Source organism: Lathamus discolor, chromosome Z, assembly GCF_037157495.1.
Source record: "Lathamus discolor isolate bLatDis1 chromosome Z, bLatDis1.hap1, whole genome shotgun sequence".
NCBI lineage: Eukaryota > Metazoa > Chordata > Aves > Psittaciformes > Psittacidae > Lathamus > Lathamus discolor.
The window spans coordinates 94,534,459-94,553,430 of NC_088909.1; the positions used below are offsets into that span (position 1 = coordinate 94,534,459).

At 39.7% G+C, this 18,972-nt stretch overlaps 1 protein-coding gene across 3 annotated transcripts in view; it reads left to right on the top strand.

Moving 5' to 3' along the window:
• The first annotated feature begins 571 nt into the window (after positions 1-571).
• The window catches only part of EMB (embigin), a 50,601-nt gene continuing 32,200 nt past the window's right edge, over positions 572-18,972 (top strand). For all 3 annotated transcript variants that reach the window (XM_065663391.1, XM_065663390.1, XM_065663392.1), the window contains exons 1-8: positions 572-965; positions 6,037-6,114; positions 8,396-8,485; positions 9,737-9,817; positions 12,204-12,378; positions 13,510-13,598; positions 17,028-17,155; positions 18,517-18,796. In XM_065663391.1, the coding sequence (XP_065519463.1) occupies positions 881-965; positions 6,037-6,114; positions 8,396-8,485; positions 9,737-9,817; positions 12,204-12,378; positions 13,510-13,598; positions 17,028-17,155; positions 18,517-18,796 (1,006 nt within the window). In that variant the 5' untranslated portion in view covers positions 572-880. The remainder of the gene's footprint in view (positions 966-6,036; positions 6,115-8,395; positions 8,486-9,736; positions 9,818-12,203; positions 12,379-13,509; positions 13,599-17,027; positions 17,156-18,516; positions 18,797-18,972) is intronic.

The following is an 18,972-nucleotide window of genomic DNA, read 5'->3' on the forward strand; positions in this document are numbered from 1 at the left end:
CCATATTTTATACTGCAAAAGTCAGTTATTTATCAAGTAACAAATGCATACATACTTATAACAGGTTTTACTATACTTGCACTTATATACAAACAGTCTGAGGAATTAAACTGCGATTTTGAAGGTGCCAGGCTTTTTGGGTTTGATCTTAAGGGTCTTTTCCAACCTAGTTGATTCTATAGTCCAAATCCTGAGGCACGTCTGTTAGAAATGGTTGTCCCTGGGTACTGCTGCCCAAACCCACAGATTCAGAGAAAGGCCTGTGAAAAGCCACAGCTCTCACACAACCCAACCCAGCCCAACCCACCCGCCCGCCCTGCTGCAACCGACCCTCAACGCGGGGCTCTCCGTAAGAGCACCTGCCAAAGCGCGAGGCCGGCTGCCCCAGGCAGACTACTCCGGGCAGACCCTCCCGGAGCCAGCTGCCGTCAGCAGGGCTGCTCGACCCGAGGTGGGTGCCGCAGCAACACCTGCTTCCAATCACAGGCAACACTGGACTCTCCCCCCCACCCAGTAAGCGCTCTTGTCAGCTCCAGCAGCCCTAGCGAGGCTCCGATCCGGGTCAGCTGCGGAGCACTCACCAATTAGCCACCGGTGCTCGCAGCCGCCCTTCCTCCCGCTGCAGAAAGCACGGAGGGGACGTGTTCTCCCCGTGAGGCGCAGCGGTGGTGCCTGTGGTAGCTCCACAGGCTTTTTCTCGCAGTTGCCTAACACTTGCCCTGTCCGCGGCCTTTGGGCTGCTTTGTTTTGGTTCTGATCCGTGCCGCAGCCGGCTCTCCCTCAGAGCTGCCCCTGCCCGCCCGAGGCTTCCCCAGTGACCGCTGCAGAGCCAACTGCCTGTGCGTCGCCGGGAGCAGCAGATCTCGGCGGCTGTGGCACTATGCTTGCCGCCTTCGCCGGAAAGTGCCTGGAGAGGCTGCTGCTGCTTTGCCTCTGCCTCAGTCTCTCGGGCGGGAGCCCAGCAGGTAAATGCTCCCTTCTTTCGCGGGTTGGGCTGGGCTAGGTGGTTGCCATGCTGCAGCCACCCTGTCCGCCCTCAGAACCGGGGTGGAATGGGGCAGGGGGGACAGGGGCACCACCTGGGAGCTGCGGCCGAGCGAAGGTTCTCCCTGCCCTGCAGCATCCCCGTGGCTCCGCAGGGAACGAGGCGGGGGTGCGGCGAGGCGGGTGTCCCGCGACCCTGCCTTCTCAAACGATCGAGGCGTTTCTTCTCAGCGACACCGAAACTCCCCGGCGTCGGAGCTCCTTGGTGCCGCCTTCCCTCTGCCTCCGCGTGCTCTCGCCTTTAGTTTCAAAAACGTGCTTGTGTTTCTCACAGGTCTGCTGGCAGTAGGGACCCCCTGGCCGCCTCCGTGTAATTGGCGGTGACATGGTGGTCGGCGCGGTGCTGGCTGAGGGGCAGAGGGCGCACTGGGGCCTGGGGTCTGGCTCCATCGCTGCTCCCTGCCGCGCGGACCGGAGGGTTTATTAGTTCACAGGTGCAGGAGTTAGTGGTTTATTGCTGCCTTACGATTATTGGATAAAGCTTTGTTTTAAATTCTGAAAAACACGAATTGGTAAGTTGCGTAAACTATAAGTATGCATGGCAGGTAGTGAGGCATATTCCTTGGAGGATTTCAGATTGGGTTTTTAAATGGGGCACCGAAAATCCAAGAGGGAAGAGGGACTTGGACTGACTGGGCTCTGTTCTTCCTTTAGTAGTTTTCAACAGAAATAGGAGTTTGGTTTTGTGTGTTTTTTTTTTTTTTTTTTTTTTTTTTATTGGGCGGTGGGGGTGTTTGTGTTTTTTTTTTTTTTATTTTTCGGTTGGTTTGTTTTCCCTTCCCTAAAGCTAGTGTATGTCTGTTAATTGCTGGTTTTGGAGCATTGCAAAGTAGTACAAAATGACTGTGGAAGGAAATGCCGGATTGCTAATGTCAGCTGTGCGAGACATGACTGTTGGAGTGTGTCTTGACAAGGCAGAAAGTTCTGCCAATGTATGTATGTGAACATTATTGCTGAGGCTTCAATTCATTGTCAGTGGTTTAGCTGCGTTTTCAGTGTGTGCTATGTAAGCAATTACATATCAACACAAGTTTTTGTGCCTCTGTTGGTTTTTGTAACACTAAGAGAAGCAGTAGTGCTCCATGTGTATGATAGCCTCTGTAGAATTTGTAGTAGTTTCATATAATACATAAATATTATGATTTGCATGAATATATAAGGACAGAAAATGTGTTTTACACTTATTAAGGCTTGTATGCACACAGAGGAAAATCTGTAGTTCTTAAGCTGTAAAATACATGTGTATTTATGCACACAAAGCTTTAAGTCCTTTCAAACAGTTTATTTCATTAATCAAAATATTTTGTGACTGTAAATGGCCTGATAATTGTAGGAGCACAAGTAACATCATAGCGAGTTAGCCACATGTTGGTGACTGCTACTGCTGAAAACTACCTAAAGGTAGTTGAAGCAGTTCTAAGTTTATATAAAGCCATCAGTGAAATAGAATCTTCTGAAAAACAAACAAAATACGTATTTTTTTAAAAAAAGGCCAGAACCACACACACACAAAAAAACAACCCAACAAAATTCTATTTGTGTTTTCAAAATTTCCAAAGTCTATCTTCCTGAAGTGGTGGATATCATGTCTGGCTTTGAGCAGACTTCAGAAATAAGCCACCTGCATTAGTACCCTTTATCTGTATAGAGGCTGTTGTTTTTTGGATTTATATTAAATGCTTTTGTATTTCTATAAACTAGGTAGGAAGGCTTCATCCTTCCTACCATGGTGATTTCCATGGTGATTTAAATGTGAGGAAGAGTATTTTAAGCTTTCATTGGTTATTAACGAAATGTACAAAAAGCTTGTCAGGCACAGGGGCTATCTGCACACGTGCAGTAAAGGTGAGTATCATGTTGTTTTGGAGGGTGGAGAACTAAAATTGCCTTCCTGTGAAGTCCAGAAACAGTATGCGTTCAGGGGATGTAGCGGTTCAGCAGTCTTCTTCAGGCAAAAGGCGTGCTTGCAGTAGAAACAACCAGAGTGAGTAGTTAAGTGCACAAGGACAGTTGCAGGAAGCTGGGTTGCGTAGTCTTCTGCAGCTGGTCAGGCAGAAACCACAAGAGGCCTCTTAGATTTTATTTTGATAAGTAGCTTGAGAAGAGTTCTTACTCTGCTTTTGTCTTTTAGTCTTGTAAACGTTAATTGTTTTGAAAAAAAAAAAAAAAATAAAACCGTTACTCTTACTCTGTACTGAATTGAGAGTAATTTCTCAATCAGAGTTTGTTGCTTCATTAGGCAACCTTCGTGGTTGCTTAGTTTAGTTGCAGCATTCCTCAAGGAAAAGCAAACCCACCACATCTCATCTCCCAGCTTCTGCCTGTAAAGATACTAAGGAGTTCTAGGAGTAGAGGATGCACCTAACTTAAAGACTTTGCTTCCAGGCTGGATTTTCTGTTTTGTCCTGACAGAAGGGCTTCTGTCTCAGGGCATTTGGAAATCTTATTTGTGTGAATCCTCTGTTGCTTTTGGGAGAGCTCAGCATGCAGCTTTTACCTTTCCTAGGAGTACTGAGAGGTTCTGGTGGCTGATTTTCGACAGTAAAGCTGTGTGCTTGAACAGACTTGTGAAATTGGTATGAAGTAAATTGGCATTAAATTAAACATTAAATTGATGATGTTAAAATAACCCAAATTATATCTCAGTGCTTTTCTATTCAGCTGCTTTTCTGACTGAAAAAGAATGAATAGATTTTGAAGCCTGAAATTGCTCTGGTGATGTGTGGTACATCCACTTTCTGTCCCACAAGTATTGGCCGCAATATAGAGCAGAGGTAAGGCAGAAAAACAAATTAATGACCTCATACTCTTCCCCAGCTCCTTCCTGCATAAAGATCAGGGCACCAAGAGAAAAGCAAGCCACCACATTATTGATTAAATATAATGCACATCAATTGTAGGTGAAGGTATGCAGCCATGACTCAGTAGTTTGAGAAGGTACTCTATTGGACTTGCTTACGTTGCTGCCTGACTTGATGGCACTAAGCATGCAGTGCTGGGTCATCGTGATTTCTGATGCTGTTCAGCAGGTGTATAGGAGAGGAGAAGAGCGGTGCAATGTTATCTCTGCTATGTAGTTTGACATGTGAACAGATAAAAGCTAAGATGTGGAAGTGGTGGTGACTAGAATAATGCTACTTGAACTGCTTTCACTTGGTATGTGAATCAATGAAGACAGCCAAGATGAGAACCATATTAGTATGCAAAACATGTTGCAGGTTATCTGCGTTCCTTGCAGAGCGATAACAGAGCTGCTGTATAGCTTGGCTCTAGCATCTTATAAGTTCATCATCTTTTGGGATTTTAATTACTGTGCAGCTGATGCATCTACTGAGCTGACAGGTGATCCATGACATCCTTAGAATGCCTCAAGATGCTACAGATATAAAAATTCATGGACCTTTCTTCAACCTTACCATGAATATTGGAAGCACAATAGCTCTCCCTGCTCTCAGCACCTTTGTTAAGACAACTTGGTCTTTTTGCTGGCTGAGTCATAAGTCAGCAGATACTCAGAGCAGATTTCTTAAGTTTTTTGCTTAGGTGAAGGGCTGTGAGGGAGCACTTGGCTGTAGGACCAGTGGTTTGTTGTGAAGAAGTATGAAGAATTAAGAGGCTGTTGCTAAGAACTGCTAATGCTTAATTTTTAAATAACATTATTTGTCTATCTTGTTTTACTTTTGAGGCAGATTGAGAAAGCAGATGGTGCAAGCTGGGCATGACTCTGTAGTCTGGAGTACCTGTGTGCTGTAGGTGCCAGTGGGAGAGTCTGTAGGTGGTCTATGTCCATCGCGCTGAAATAAGGCAGGAGTGTTAGTAGTGTTGTTCACTTGTAGGAACTGGTGGGGTGCTGACTTTACCTTCTGCTGAAGGCATGCAGCTCTCAGCGCCGAGCTTGGGCACACTTTAAAAGTATGATGTAGCTTTTGACTTTCCATCTATACTTGCTGCTGTCTTTGATGTCTAGCATAGATTATTAACCCTGCCAGACTTTAATTACAAATGCAAAGCATGTGTCCTTTTTTCCCTGTGTAGGTACCAGCCATACCACTTAAAAAGCTACTAATGTGAGATTGCTCTGAGTTCGAGAACAAGTATGTCCTAGTGTTATGGTAGTAGAATATGTCCTGGAATACATAAGCATCTGAAGGTAGTAGTATTATTTTACAATAGCTAGTTCTGCCACTGAAATGTGGGAACAGAAAGGAAGGGATAAATATTTTGATTTTTATAAAATAACTAGGGACCTTGAATTGTTAATAGAAGGGCGACACAGCAATATACTTGAACTAAGCAAGTCTTGTGCCTCTTCCCCTGTCTTTTCTCCAGTCAAGACCATAAAGCAAAACCCTAGAGTCTTGCCTGGCTCTTGCAAAATCTGTATTACAGGAGCTGAATAAGGTTTGCAGTGGTGATAAACGGAAATAGTCATTATTAATACTTGAACTCCATATTTAAGATGAATGCTTTTGCTTTGCCCACCAGGGTAATAGCAGGAAAGGAAGTTTTTCACTGCATCACAGAACAGGCTAGATATGTCAGGTTGTAATGAGGTCCTTATTCTATTAGTGAATCTGCTAATCTTTGTTTAAAAATAACCAACTAGTGTTAGTGTCATAAAACATGGTGGTCTAAGCCCCTAAACAAGACCGAATTTGAGCACAGCTTGTAAGGTTTGTTGGCCTGGTGGAATATCCTGAAGAATGGCTTTGCCTCACTATAGGCTAGCTACAGGAAAAGATATGTCTACAGAGATTAGAGGTCAAATGCTGCTTCTGTTCTTTAATCTTTTCTTGCCTAAAGTAAGCTAAAGAAATAATGTAAAGTAGTTCTTGCACATTTTGGCTACATATGCTCAGAACTTTGGGGAAAAAAAGTAGGTAGTAGGCTGTGGTGAAGAAATTATTTTTTTATTTTCGTTAAGTAGATGCTTCTGACTCAGCTCAACTTAGGGAGAGTAAAGTTTCTTTAAACCCTTTTTTCTTTCTTTAGATCCAGCTATGACAACACAAGATGCAAGCAGTCAGTCTCAGGCAAACTCTTTGACTAATATGAAGAATGGACTTAATGGTAATTGTTTTATTTCAGTACACCTAAAGCTATAATATATTTTCCTAGTGATACTAAATTATGGTGTAGAGTTGATGTTTTTATACTAAAGTCTTTGAAAATAAGATTGTGACTTTTCAGGGGAAAGAGAAGTAAACATGTAATCTAGGTCTTTTAAAACCACTGTGAGAGCTAAGGTGTAAACATCTTGAGGACCGGAAAAAGCTGTCTAACTGCTAATTTTGTGATCTGTTGCCTTTATGCATATATGTGATAAAAGCAGGCAATGACCCTGGAGATGGGATAATTCCCAACCTAGAAACATTGTTGGAGGTTCTGTTTTAGCACTTACCCCTGATAAGAATTCTTCACACAAAAAATTATCTTAAGCTAGTGAGAGATATAATAATGCCCTTGCACCAGGGCATTAATAACATATGTTATTAACTAACTAGATATATATGCACACACTAACTATTCTATGATTCTGTTAATAATGCCAGGCACCTTGCTATTGTGTGCTATCTTAATCTGTTTGTTTTTTAAATTATGGATATGTCAAAACCTTTGGTTGTCCCTGCACTTTATTCGTCATATCCTGGATGTTAACTATGGTTTTAATAGGGAACAGACAATAAGTTCCAGGCAGGAGAAGAAACTGATGATTGTTGATTCCACCTCTCCTTTCTCATAAACAAAGAAGCAGGAATTCAGCAGTGTACCAAAGCTCATGTTGGTTAGTGCTTATCAAACATAGACTAGGTTACATTTATACATGAACTCAAGCAAGTTTGGACAAGTTGCTCCATCTACAGTTCCGTTGCATTCAGTAACTCTTTCCATATGTAAGCACACATATGCATAGAATCACAGAATGGTTTGGATTGAAAAGGACCTTAAAGATCATCTAGTTCCAACCCTGTTGCTATGGGTAGGATCACCTTCCACTAGAGGTTCTATAAAAAGATGTGATCTAGAAAGGACTACAAATATGTTTTTGAAAGCTTCCATGAACTAAAATACACAAGTATTTTATATAATATGACCTAACCTGATTATTTTCATTTATATGTGAATTGAGAAAGAAAGTCAGTATAATGATCCTATTAGTGTGCAGGACATTTTAAAGGTGGTTTTGTTTTTTGTGGATGGATAACGATTACCATGCGGACTGGCACTGCTGCCTTCTAAATGTATTATCATGAGAGAGTTCAGTAATAAGTGATACAAGTACTAGACTGACATAAATTCAAGTGATCCATGACAAAACAGGGTGTTTTCACACATAAGCAAAGATTCTCTAGAACTCTTTCAGCCTTCATGTCTTACTTCAATGGTAAATATTTGGGCTAGTTTTTCTCTTGTCGGGTAGAGATCAAGGCTTGCTTGTGCTCTTATCTAGAGAACCAGGACTTATTGTCTAGTGCTGGGAGACAACTTTATAATTTTTTTTTGCTTAAAAAGCCATTTTGTAATAGCACTTGAGATTGACAACAGTCTACTGTCAACAACCAAATGTAGCTGCGTTCTTCTGCATCATCCACCTTAATATGCAGGTTTATTGTTACTTGTCGAAGCAGGAGGGAAGGTATGAAAGTGCAGATGGAACAAGCCAGGCAAAAGGCTGATTGCCTGTGACATAGTGTTCTTAGTGTTATGAGCTGACATGCAGACAAAAGAAAAACACTGCTTTACAGAACGGTCCTGCAGCTTGGAAGGCATGTGGTACCTGTGTTTATGCTTGCTCAGAGACTTTTGGATTCAAATCACTAACGTGGCCCTCCTTCACAGCCAGATTCTCTCAAATTGTAGCTGAGAGAAATACATTCAAGAACTTTGCCTCAAAGTTCAGTATTTTATGCAGGAAAAGTGAAGGAGTAATTCTGAGGAGACCTAGGCTTTCAAGAGACTATTTTTACTGCGCAGTGATCAACTCTGCCACCCAGTGCTTCTGTCAGTAAGAAATCAAGCTCTAGGACAGTTTGCTCCATTTTCCTGACTGAATATGAACCTTTTCAATCCACGCACAGGAGACATAATGAAGCCCTTCTACAAAAACTAGTATAGTTTTCCCCTATAATGTTGTATGATTAGGCAGATTCAATATATAGTTACTATTTATACATTTCTGAAATGCATTATAAAATTGACAATAAAATTGCTTTGCAAGCATGTAAAACTAAAAGCATTTAGTGTGTTTTACCTACTGTGTGTCAGGAGGAATCTCTGTTGCTTTTGTTTCTTCTCTAAATTGAAAGAAAAATATTTTTTTGTAACAGTTTTTTTTTTTGTCACCTTTCAGAACACATGGCAACTACACAAATTGTCAATTGGCAAACGCAGGGGCGCCCTTCGGATCATGTGACACTTGGACATGAAGTATCTGTGCCTGGTAAAAGCAATCACGTCACTCTACTGAAATGGTTGTTTTAGTTACCGTAAAGTTCTACCTCTTTTTTTTTTTTTTGTAATTTTTTTGTAATTTATAAGAAGTGGTTATGGAGGGTTTGTATTTGTTGGTAATTAAAAAGACAAAGATGTTCAAGCTGTACTGAAAGTAACTGTGGAAACGGAATTGCTAGAACTGTGTTAAATTGACCTTTCCTTTAAGCATAACTTCTAATGCCTTTTCTCACAGTGTGTTTCAATTTTCTAGGGATTTGTATGCAGATAGTACAATATTAAGGAAACAATTATGTATGTAGATGTGGAAGGATGATGCTTCCTTAGTGAGGCTACGCCTGCTATTAATGCTGTAGTTTATCAATTTGCTTTCTTGCTCTGTCCTGGAAATGGATGGAGCATGAAAACAACTAGAGTAGTGGGAACAGACTATTCATGCGCACAGTTGCCTGCCTGAGAGCTGTATAGAGTTTTATAAAGGTAGTCCCTGAAAAGTAGGCTATCCATAGCCCAACAGAGAAGAGTTTTTGCAGGCCGTATTAAACCTCCTAAACACAGTTTTCCCTTGCAGAAGGAAATGAGTATATTTTAGTCAGGCATATGATGGTCAATATATATATCTTTTGAGGAAGAGTGTTCCCTGCAGTGAGGGACTGACCATGTTCCAGTGGAGCACAGGATGTTCTTGCGTCTGCATTTGTCAGATAGTCTACCTCTGGCTTTTTGGCCATATTGTTAAATTGCAGTGGCTTTGGGAATGGCAGTGTTCTGTCCTTCTGGGTTATGTTGTGTGTGTGTGTGTTTGTGGTGGTGTGGGGTTTTTTTTTTTTTTGGGTTTTTTTTTTTTGCGTGTGGGTTTTTTTTTTTTAAAGCTTATTACTTTTCCAAGCTCTACTTAAACATTGATGTAGTCCTATACAGTTCTAGGGCCTACCTATCATCTTTGAATCAAGCTTTTAAATGGATAGTTACAACTTCTTCAGAGTATTGACATTCACAGTTACAGTATATTAAAGCTAGAAACGATCTTCTGAAATGACATAATTACTATAGCAGCAGCCACACAACACTGCAGTTTTCAGATTCTGACTTGTAACCCACAAGGTATGTGAAAGGATCTACACAGTAGTTTGTGTTTAGCAAGGTCCTTTTCTTTCCCTCATATTACTGTAAGAAATAATTGCAGCACTGTATTGATGTTCTGTAACATATCACTTTGCTTCCTTTGCAACCTTGTTAGGTCCAAATCTTGCCACAGTAGAGTCCAGGCAGACGAGCAATCAGAGTGTCAGTTCTGTACAGTATGAGTTACTCCTACCTGGTATGTAGTTTTTCCTTTTCCAGTTACGTTATATTGAATGCCTTTGATTATGCACAATCTTTTATATGAGTTACAGAACTCACAGTAAGCATGTGATGAGCCCAGTAAAAGGAAATATTTGTAAGTTTGTTGCATTATTGAGTATTGTGTTCTAATAATTATTTTTATTAGTGGAGAATGAGATTCTTACTTTTTGAAAATTGAAGGTAAAATCAGCTCATAGCTATGTGTTTCCCCCAGATCAATCCAAGTGACAATTTCTTTGCGCTAGTGAATCCACTTGTGAAGGCCACATAAGCTAGGGTACTTGTTAACCAGCAGGTGTTAGTCAGCTTTGCAGCATTACAGGATTTAAAGCATTGAGAAAAGGCAGGATAAAGCTTTTCCTACAGTAGATGCGAAGTTCCCGTAATAATAATTTATAACTAATTTCATGGACAACTGGAGAAATTAATCTAACTGAAATATCTCTCAATGGGAGGAGATAATTTAGAATTCCATTGCAAAATTCTGGTATGATATTTTAATGACGCTATTGTACAGCATTTACACTGTATTTCTTCTAGCAGGAAGCTTAAGGTAGTATCTCTTGTTTTGGTACATATACTCTTGGTACAGAGATGTCCCAGATACCGGTTGTGGTAGTGGTTAGCCTTCAACAGCATTGGGTTTTCACATTCCATTCATTTAAAGTGTGAAGTTTTTAAATAAGCTCAAAGTATAGATTCTACTTTTAGTCAGTGTAATTAATCTGACTGTAAAGGTTTAGCTACTCTGAAACCAATTCCATTTTTAATTTGTAAAATTACTTCTGTCGTAAACAACGAGGTGAGTTATGCTTGGCTCATTTATTAAGTATACTGGCTCTAATAAATGAGTTGCAGTTACTGACTTTCCTCTGCTATGAAAGCTTAAGGTGTTGCACCTGTAAGTTTGACCCCAGTTCAACAGATCTGTGGTATTTTGGCTGGGATTTGGACTTTCGGATGTGCTGTTTGGCTGTGTAAATGTGTGTACCAGACCCAGTGAAGTTTAAATATTTTATGGGAGTATCAGGGCTTCTACTTCAGCCAGTCTTTGCTGCTGCTTAGGTATGACTTGCAGTACTAGGGCAAGGAGCTGTACCTTAAAACTTGCTTTTTCTCAAAGAATTTGAGTGAGCTGTGAAATACAGATGTACCGTTTACCATCAAATACTACAAGGTAGGTGTAGGATTGAGGTGAGGCCTGGAATAATTTTTAGTGGAGTATTTGGATAGACTAACCACAGTTGTATCTAAAAGGTATGAAAGAAAATGCTAATTATGAAATAAAATGTCAGTGTTGACCAGTAAAAAGTCAAGTGTGTTTATAAAAGGCTGAGTAGATCAGAGAAGATACAAGATAATCAGGTGATCATAGACTGGTTAAGGTTGCAAGGGACCTTAAAGATCATCTGGTACAAACCTCTGCTGCCACGAGCAGGACATTTTCCACTAGACTGGGTTGCTCTAAGCACCGTCCAACCTGGAGTTGAAATCTCCCACAGATGGGGCAGCCACAGCTTCTCTGGACAACTTGTTCCAGTGCCTTAACACCCTTGCAATATCTGCTGTTGAAGTCTACTTTTTGGGTACACTCACTTTTGCTTTTAACAAGCTTCATAAGCATAAAACAGTGTCAGGTGGTTTTACTGTATTGGAGTGTTTTCATATTGTACTGGCTTGCCGCTAGGAAGGCAAAGGCATCCATAATTTGAAGATGATCTGTTTGCAAATTCAGCAGCTGTAGCATGAAGAGACAGATGTGAAAATTTTAGGGCTGTGGATTTTTGTCAGCGTCTTCACTAGCAGCGGGACATTACTTGTGCTCTCACAGTATCATAAAAATATGCAACTGGCTGAAATCTGGGTGCTTGCAGATACTTAAAAGTAAAACTTTTTGAGATTATTAATATTTTTCCTATGCTTTCTGTTACTTTTTATCTAATAAATCCTGCTTTTTAAATACCAAATGTGAATTTGAAAAGGAAGTTTAGATTGGGAGCAAATATTGTTGCCCCTGGTGAGAGCTAAGTACTTAATATACTTTGGTTTGGGTTAAATTATGTAGAAGAATGTCTTATCTTGCTTTCACTGAAAGGATATCTATGTTTATATGTTAGAACTCCATAAGAATTCTACCTACAGAATGAGTGTAATTTTTGTAATGGATGTGTATCATAACTCAGTTGTGGCTTAAGAAAATTACTGGCATTGTCTGATTTTGGAGTTTTAGCCTGGAAAGTATAACAGCAACACAATATATCCACTTATAATCCAGCATATGTGTAAACCACAAATTTGAATCTGTTTTTCCTCCGCAATGAAGAAATGTTTTTCGTAAATACAGTTTTTAAACTTTTTAGGTGCTTCTGGTACTTCTGTGGAAACAACTGTCAGTTTGGACAATGTAGCTGAAGTTGAACTTACTTGCATATTGGACAAGCAATATTCTTATTTGAAAAGTTTTCAGGTGACTTGGGAGAGGGGAAATGAAACAATCAGTCATACCAATAAAACGGGTAACAGCTGGAGCATCAAGTAAGTAGCATTCTTTGCAGTTTGACCTGCAGGTCCTAATGAGTTATCCCATGCATATACGCTGCCAGCACTAGTCTATGTGTTGCAGAGCAAGATGCAGTGATTAATATATGTCTGTAATTGGCACATTGAAGCTGCAGGAAAGGAGAAAGGTTGCAGGTACCACAAGCGAAGGAAGAACTCCTGTATTACAAAGAGCTTAAGGAGTCTTAGTCTGAGATTGCTAAAATATCTCAATTACTTTTTCAAGTTCCCTGTTTTTCCACATTCTCTTTTCTATCTCAGTGCTCCTTGCAGTAATCTGAGAGTCATCAATGATTAGGTCATAATTAGCAAAACAAAAGAAAAAACAGCTTTACAGCAAAAATGTTTTGTTTTAAAGATTTTCTTAACTCTTTATAACCTCTGAGGAGACTCAAGAAATGTAGAAATCTTCCTCAGGGATACTATTTACTGTTGGACTCTAAAATTAACCCCTCTACAGATATTTAATGAGGTTGTCTTCAGTTGATTTCTGTATAGCTTTGGTTTCTTAACATCAGTAATATTTATCTAAAATTCCTATGATGGAAAATGTGGTGAGAATGTATTTCACTTTTCTGCTACTCTGTATACACAAGCACAGCCATGTAAATCTTTGTACAAAGTGCCTGTGAAATGTTTACAGACAGAGATGTTGTGCTTCAGTAGGTGGCAGCTCTTTAAAACTGTTCTGTGTTGAAGCTGTGCTAGCCATTGGCTGGCTTTAGAAAGAATAAACCATTCAGTCTCTTCTGAAGTCCTACATTGGACATGGGTTCGCCAGGTGAACTACATATCCTGTTTGGTAAACTGTAGAACATACTGCTTAAAAATGTTTGGCCTTCTATGAGCATCGAAGGTGAAAATATTTATGTTCACAGCTGTGCTTGTGCTTTTCTGTTTTCTTAATAGTGTCATGCTGTTTCTACATGGCAGTGAATCTGAATCCAGTGTTTCAGCAATGTCACTTCTCTGTTCCACATATGTTTGTTTATTTAGAATGTTAGTTAGCAGTCACCAATAGTTGTAGGAGAAAAGAGAATACAAGCAGAAAACAAAATTGGTGATTTTTTTTTTTCCTTCCCCCCCCCCCCTTTTTTTTTTTTTTAGGGTTAGTGTCTCAGATAGCAGTAAGTTGGGAAGTTACAGCTGTACCCTGAAAGGTGAAAAACAGCTCAGTGGTATTTTTCACTTCCAAGGTAATTGTATTCAATTTTAACTAACTTCAGTTTTATTTTACTTCAGATTTGCTTCACTTGACTATTGAAATTGTGTGTTATGATGGTTTCTGGATAGTATGGAAATAGCAACTTAATTTGATAAGCATTGACTAATATGGACAAGCTAAGTGATACTGTCAAAGACGTGGAGGGAAGTAGAATTTTGAAGCCTTTTAAGCAAAACTTGTTAGCAACCAAAAGAGCGTATAAGCCTACTTTTTTCCTAAACGAGCAACTAATTTCCCCTTCCTTTTCCATCCCTAAGCGGGAGTAAATGCTCATCACTTTCTGGGGTCTGGGAGGAAAGGATGGTGTCTCAGATAAATTCTTCAATAAGCAGAGCCAATGACTTAGAAGTTTGGCTTGAGATTCGATGCTACAAGAGGAGCAAATGATTGGCAGAATGGAGGCAGGTTTTTGAACAAATTCAGTTCTATTTCTGAAACACCAAATTACTGCTTTAGTACATCTGTCATTCTGTCTAAGAACAGCACTTACATTAAAAGTTACTGTGTTTAATTGTGCAGTAGGAGTGCCCTTTCTTCTGTGTTACGTTCTTTTCTCCAATAATATTGTCCCAACAGTAGTAGGTGAAATCCGGTTGAATGCAAGATGTGGGAATTGAACAAATACAAGCTGCAGAGAACCTTCATATCTTAATGAGAGCTATTGCCTTTTCCATTCTCACCATCCAAATTTTGTAAAGAGTGAGACAAACATTTCATCTGTGAAAGGTCCACAGGCTGCTATATATATGAGAGAGATTCTCACTGAACATAGTCTTCTAAAACTGATACCTCTTCAAATACTTACCCTAACCTCAGCTGGGCTAACCATCAGGGCATTGCACTTCAGTGGTGCAAGCTGCCTTTGTTCAGTGGGATATCTGCTCATATGTCTTGAGGAAACTCATGTATGTTCAACTCTTGAAACGATACCTGTACCTTCAGCCAGGGGAGACTAGCTTGTAGTATTGAAGAAAGCAAAAATTGTAGTTTATTCAGGTTTTTTTAATCTCTAAAATGATTGTATGTTTTTCTTGTCAGTATATGCTTAAATTTTAGTTGAATATCTCCCCAGTTCTGTTTAGATTTAAAAAAGTGAAAGGAGACCTTATTCATTTGAAAGTATACAGTAACTGTTTCAGTAAGGGCAGGAATGACTCAATAGGGAAGTCATCTTTTCCAGAACAGTGCATAGGACTGGTTGATTTATTACAAGAAGGTGTGACAATTGTTTCACAATGGTTGAATGCTGCCACTTCTGGTGCCATAAAAAGTACTGGCTTGACATTTTTAAAGATTAATGTGTGAGTGAAGGAAATGGGAAGGAGAAGTCCTTGAATCTTCCAGTCAATAATGCAGAGAGAGCAAATCTCAAACTGAAAGATGAGTAATATGTTGATAGACTCAGTGGCTAAAGTCATCACTGCTGTAACAAACTGCAATGATTTTCCACAAGGCAGTAGTTAGGCATTATGGATGTCTTACCTCTCCTCCCCTTCCTCCCCATTCTGGCATGGCATGACCCGGCAAATTTTGAGGTGTTAAGCTTTTACCCATGTCTGCAGAAAACGAGATGCTTATAGGAAGATCAAATTATTAAATATGGAGACCATTCATGGGTATTTTGAAGTGTTGCAGTAGCTATATTAAAGGGTAGAATAATTTGTTTGCCCTTTGTTCAGGGGTCCTTGAGCTCCTGTCCAGGTATATGCGCTGTGAAACAACTCTCATCTTTGTAAACTAGTGTGGAACTCTTCACTGGTACAAATGCTGGTGTGATCACCTGTCTGCTCATTTCAACATTTTTCAGTGCAGCACCAGTGCTGGGTAAAAATTCTTGCAAAAATATCTGGAACAAAGAACAATATTTCCTTACACATTCAGGATTAACAACTCTGTTAGAGCCAGATCCCAGAACTCATGATAGATATTTGTGTACTTGTTTATGGCTAATGTGGTCATAAGTGTTGTTGGTATGCCAGTATCTGTAGTTTGCCACTCATCAGAATGGCTAAACCTTTTTGACCAAAAAAACCCTATTGTGCTGGGTAGGAGGATTTTCTGTTTGCTTTCCTTGTTATGTTCTTTTTTTCCCTTAACGTCTTCTGTTTTTTCTCTTCTATAAATTGCCAGGGAGGTGTAAACAATTACTGGCAGTTACCTGACAGGAGCGAAGGTACTCTGCCATAGCTCTTTAGAAGGATAGTGTTTAATGATTAAAACAAATATGTATGGAGTGAGAAGACTTCACTAGTAATGATGCTGGGTTGATGTATAGTGCAGCAAATTCTGAGGTTTTAAGCAGTGTCCTTTTTAAGAAATTGGTTTCATATCTTTCTCTGGAATGGAAATTTTGAAGCTTGGTTGCTCACAAGAAGTGAACTTTTTTGTGGAAAATTTGTGCTTAGCCAATTAAGAGGGGAGTGAACAAGCATAATCTTAGTTTATACCAAATTGTTCCATCATAACTGCTGAAAACAAGTTCTTGGCCTGTTTAGTCTATTGTGACCAATATGATTTAAGATGTACTGGATTTGTACTTACAAGATAGAACAATGAAACTTTTAGGTAAAATTTAAATGGATCTGAAGAAAGCATGCTGGTAAACATCCTAATAAAGAGGGGAAGAAAGGGGAAGGGAAAATACATACCCTATCATGATATAATTACAGCTGAGCAAATATATCTGTGGCATGCCTGAATATATTCAACAACTCTTGGCTTTTGCTGTTGGAAGGCTGTGGGTCATCTGTAGTTATAGTGGCTGGGACAAGTAGCTCTGAAGTTACAAACTGATGCATTGTTTCTTCTGGCAATGTTCTGTCCTTACCAAGATTGGACTGACATTCTTTTGTATTGGCATGCAGCTGAAAGCCATACTTCAACTCAAAATATTTTTAACCGCAGAGTTCTATCAGTCTGTTGTTTTGTCTGTATGCTCCCTGCATACGCAGTCATTGCCACATACCCATTATGTTATAGCATTACGTCTGGAATAGACTTCCATGACTTTTTGCTGATTGAGTGAAATTGCACAAAAATTGGTATGTTTTTCTAGTGTACTAGAATTGAAGCATGTAGCTCACAGCTTTTAAGGAAAGAGGAAATGGCCAAGGGTAGAAATTGCAATCTGAGTATCACTTGATTTTAATTTTTAATTGACAACTTTTAAGATCAGACAGCAACTGAACAGGATTCTCGTATTTTCTGCTTAAATTCTGTATGTGTAGTGTCAGCCTGAAATGACTCTTCGTTTACATCATGTCATGAATAATAGAATCATCTATATTTTAAGGAAAAAGGAAGTGAATGGACTACTATAAGTAGATATCTAAATATCTTTTTGCAATATTGTAATTAAAACTTGTAGCTCTCACATAATGAACTTTTTATCACTTCATAGTACCGAAAATTGAACGAAAAGAAAAACCCACAATCAGTTACCTTAGAGATACAGCTGTAATGACTTGTGAATGTCCTGGCTATACAGCCATTTCTTGGACCTGGTATATGACCAATGGAAGTAAACAGGTAAGGTTTCCATCTGTTTGCCAAGCAAAACAACGTGGCAAAATCCAAGTAAGACACTTTGTAAAATATGATGACTTTTTGCTATAGGCTCTAATAATTGAATTTCTGTTGAAGCTCATTTAAATCTCTGTAGATGAGGGGGAAAATCTGTGACATTTAGGAATAGTCATTATTACAGGGGTTTAGTTTTTGTTCTGTTTTTTTATGATGTTTGCTTTCCAGAGAGTCCCTGCCATGCTATTATAGCCCAGATAGAAGTGAAACAAGTCAGGCGGGTCATTAGGTATTTCATTTTGCTATATTAATGGTCATATTTTGTTCAAATTTTGCTGCTTGGTACCAAGAAAAATCTTGCAGCACGACATTTCTAAAGACATGAAAGGTATTGGAGGCTTGAGGTGAACAGGCACATACCCATTTTTCTCCTTCTCAATATACAAGTAATTCTGTATTTCCCAGTCTGTATGGCCTCAGAGGCACTGAAGCTAAAGGAGGTCATCCCATTGTGGAGGCTGCTGTGCCACTTGATTCTGAAGGAGCTGAAACCTCTTCTCACTTCTGCTCTTGCCTTAAAGGCTGTAAGGAAAAATCTTGCTCAGCAGTTTCCCTCCTTCATATACCCACGTTTCAGGATCTCCATTAGTCCTGGAAGCATAGCCACTTTGTTCTAGCCCTTTTCTGGGGGAAGCACCATTTAATTTCTAAAATAAGTTAGAGAGGAGGTAAACAGATTTGTCTCCTCTGTGCTGCTGTAGAGTAGCACTGGCTTGTAAGACTGTCAACATAATTTCCAGTGAAGCAGCATTTGCAGTTCAGCTTGAAAGTACATGCTTTGTGCTGTGGTAAAACCTGGGTATTGCATCCTGACACCTGAAGCTGCCTTTGTCAGTGGAGTGTCAGTACAGTCAGGGATACCTTTCATCTGATCTTAAGTAGACTAAAACAGGTCAGACAGCTTGCTCATTAAAAGTGTGTATTTTCCTCCACTGAATATAACGGGAACACAGGCAGACAGCTAAGATAAAACTAGTGACAGAGCACTGGAACAGGTTGCCCAGGGGGGTTGTGGAGTCTCCTACACTGGAGATATTCAAGGCCCGCCTGGACAAGTTCCTGTGTGATGTACTATAGGTTACCCTGCTCTTGCAGGGGGGTTGGACTAGATGATCTTTTGAGGTCCCTTCCAACCCTTGGGATTCTGTGATTCTGTGATTCCCTTGGAGGTGCATTAAACATAATTCACAAATGCCACTTGTTCTGACTTGTTTTTACATCGCTCTGTATAGAACTATCTATTGATAATATAATTTGATTAGACACTTCCTCATTGCATTAATAAGACTTGTATTTTTTAATTTCAGATTGTCATTAATGAGTCTTTGCTGGCAGACAGGTATGTAATAAGTAAGAAGTCTGCCAGTATAACCCAGCTGAAGATACTGAAGCTCACCAAGGAGGATGATGGTGAATATTGGTGTGAAGCTGCTTTTGAATTAGGGAAAAGTGAAGGAAGACTGGAGCTTAAAGTTCTGTCCTTCATGGTGCCTCTCAAACCCTTCATAGCAGTCGTGATTGAAGTTGTTATTTTAGTAGCTCTCATTGCATGTTACGAGATACATTCAACAAAAGTAAAATGTACAGGTAAGCCTTTTCTAGTTTTCCATTGACATTGCAGACAAAAGTAGAAAGATATGACATGTAATACTTCATATATGAAGTTCAGTGTGATTTCCCCCCCCCCATCTATTTTTTCTGATTAAAATCCTTTCTTCTAGAGCACTGCATTATTTTTTGATTTTTAAAATCTCTTCCATGAG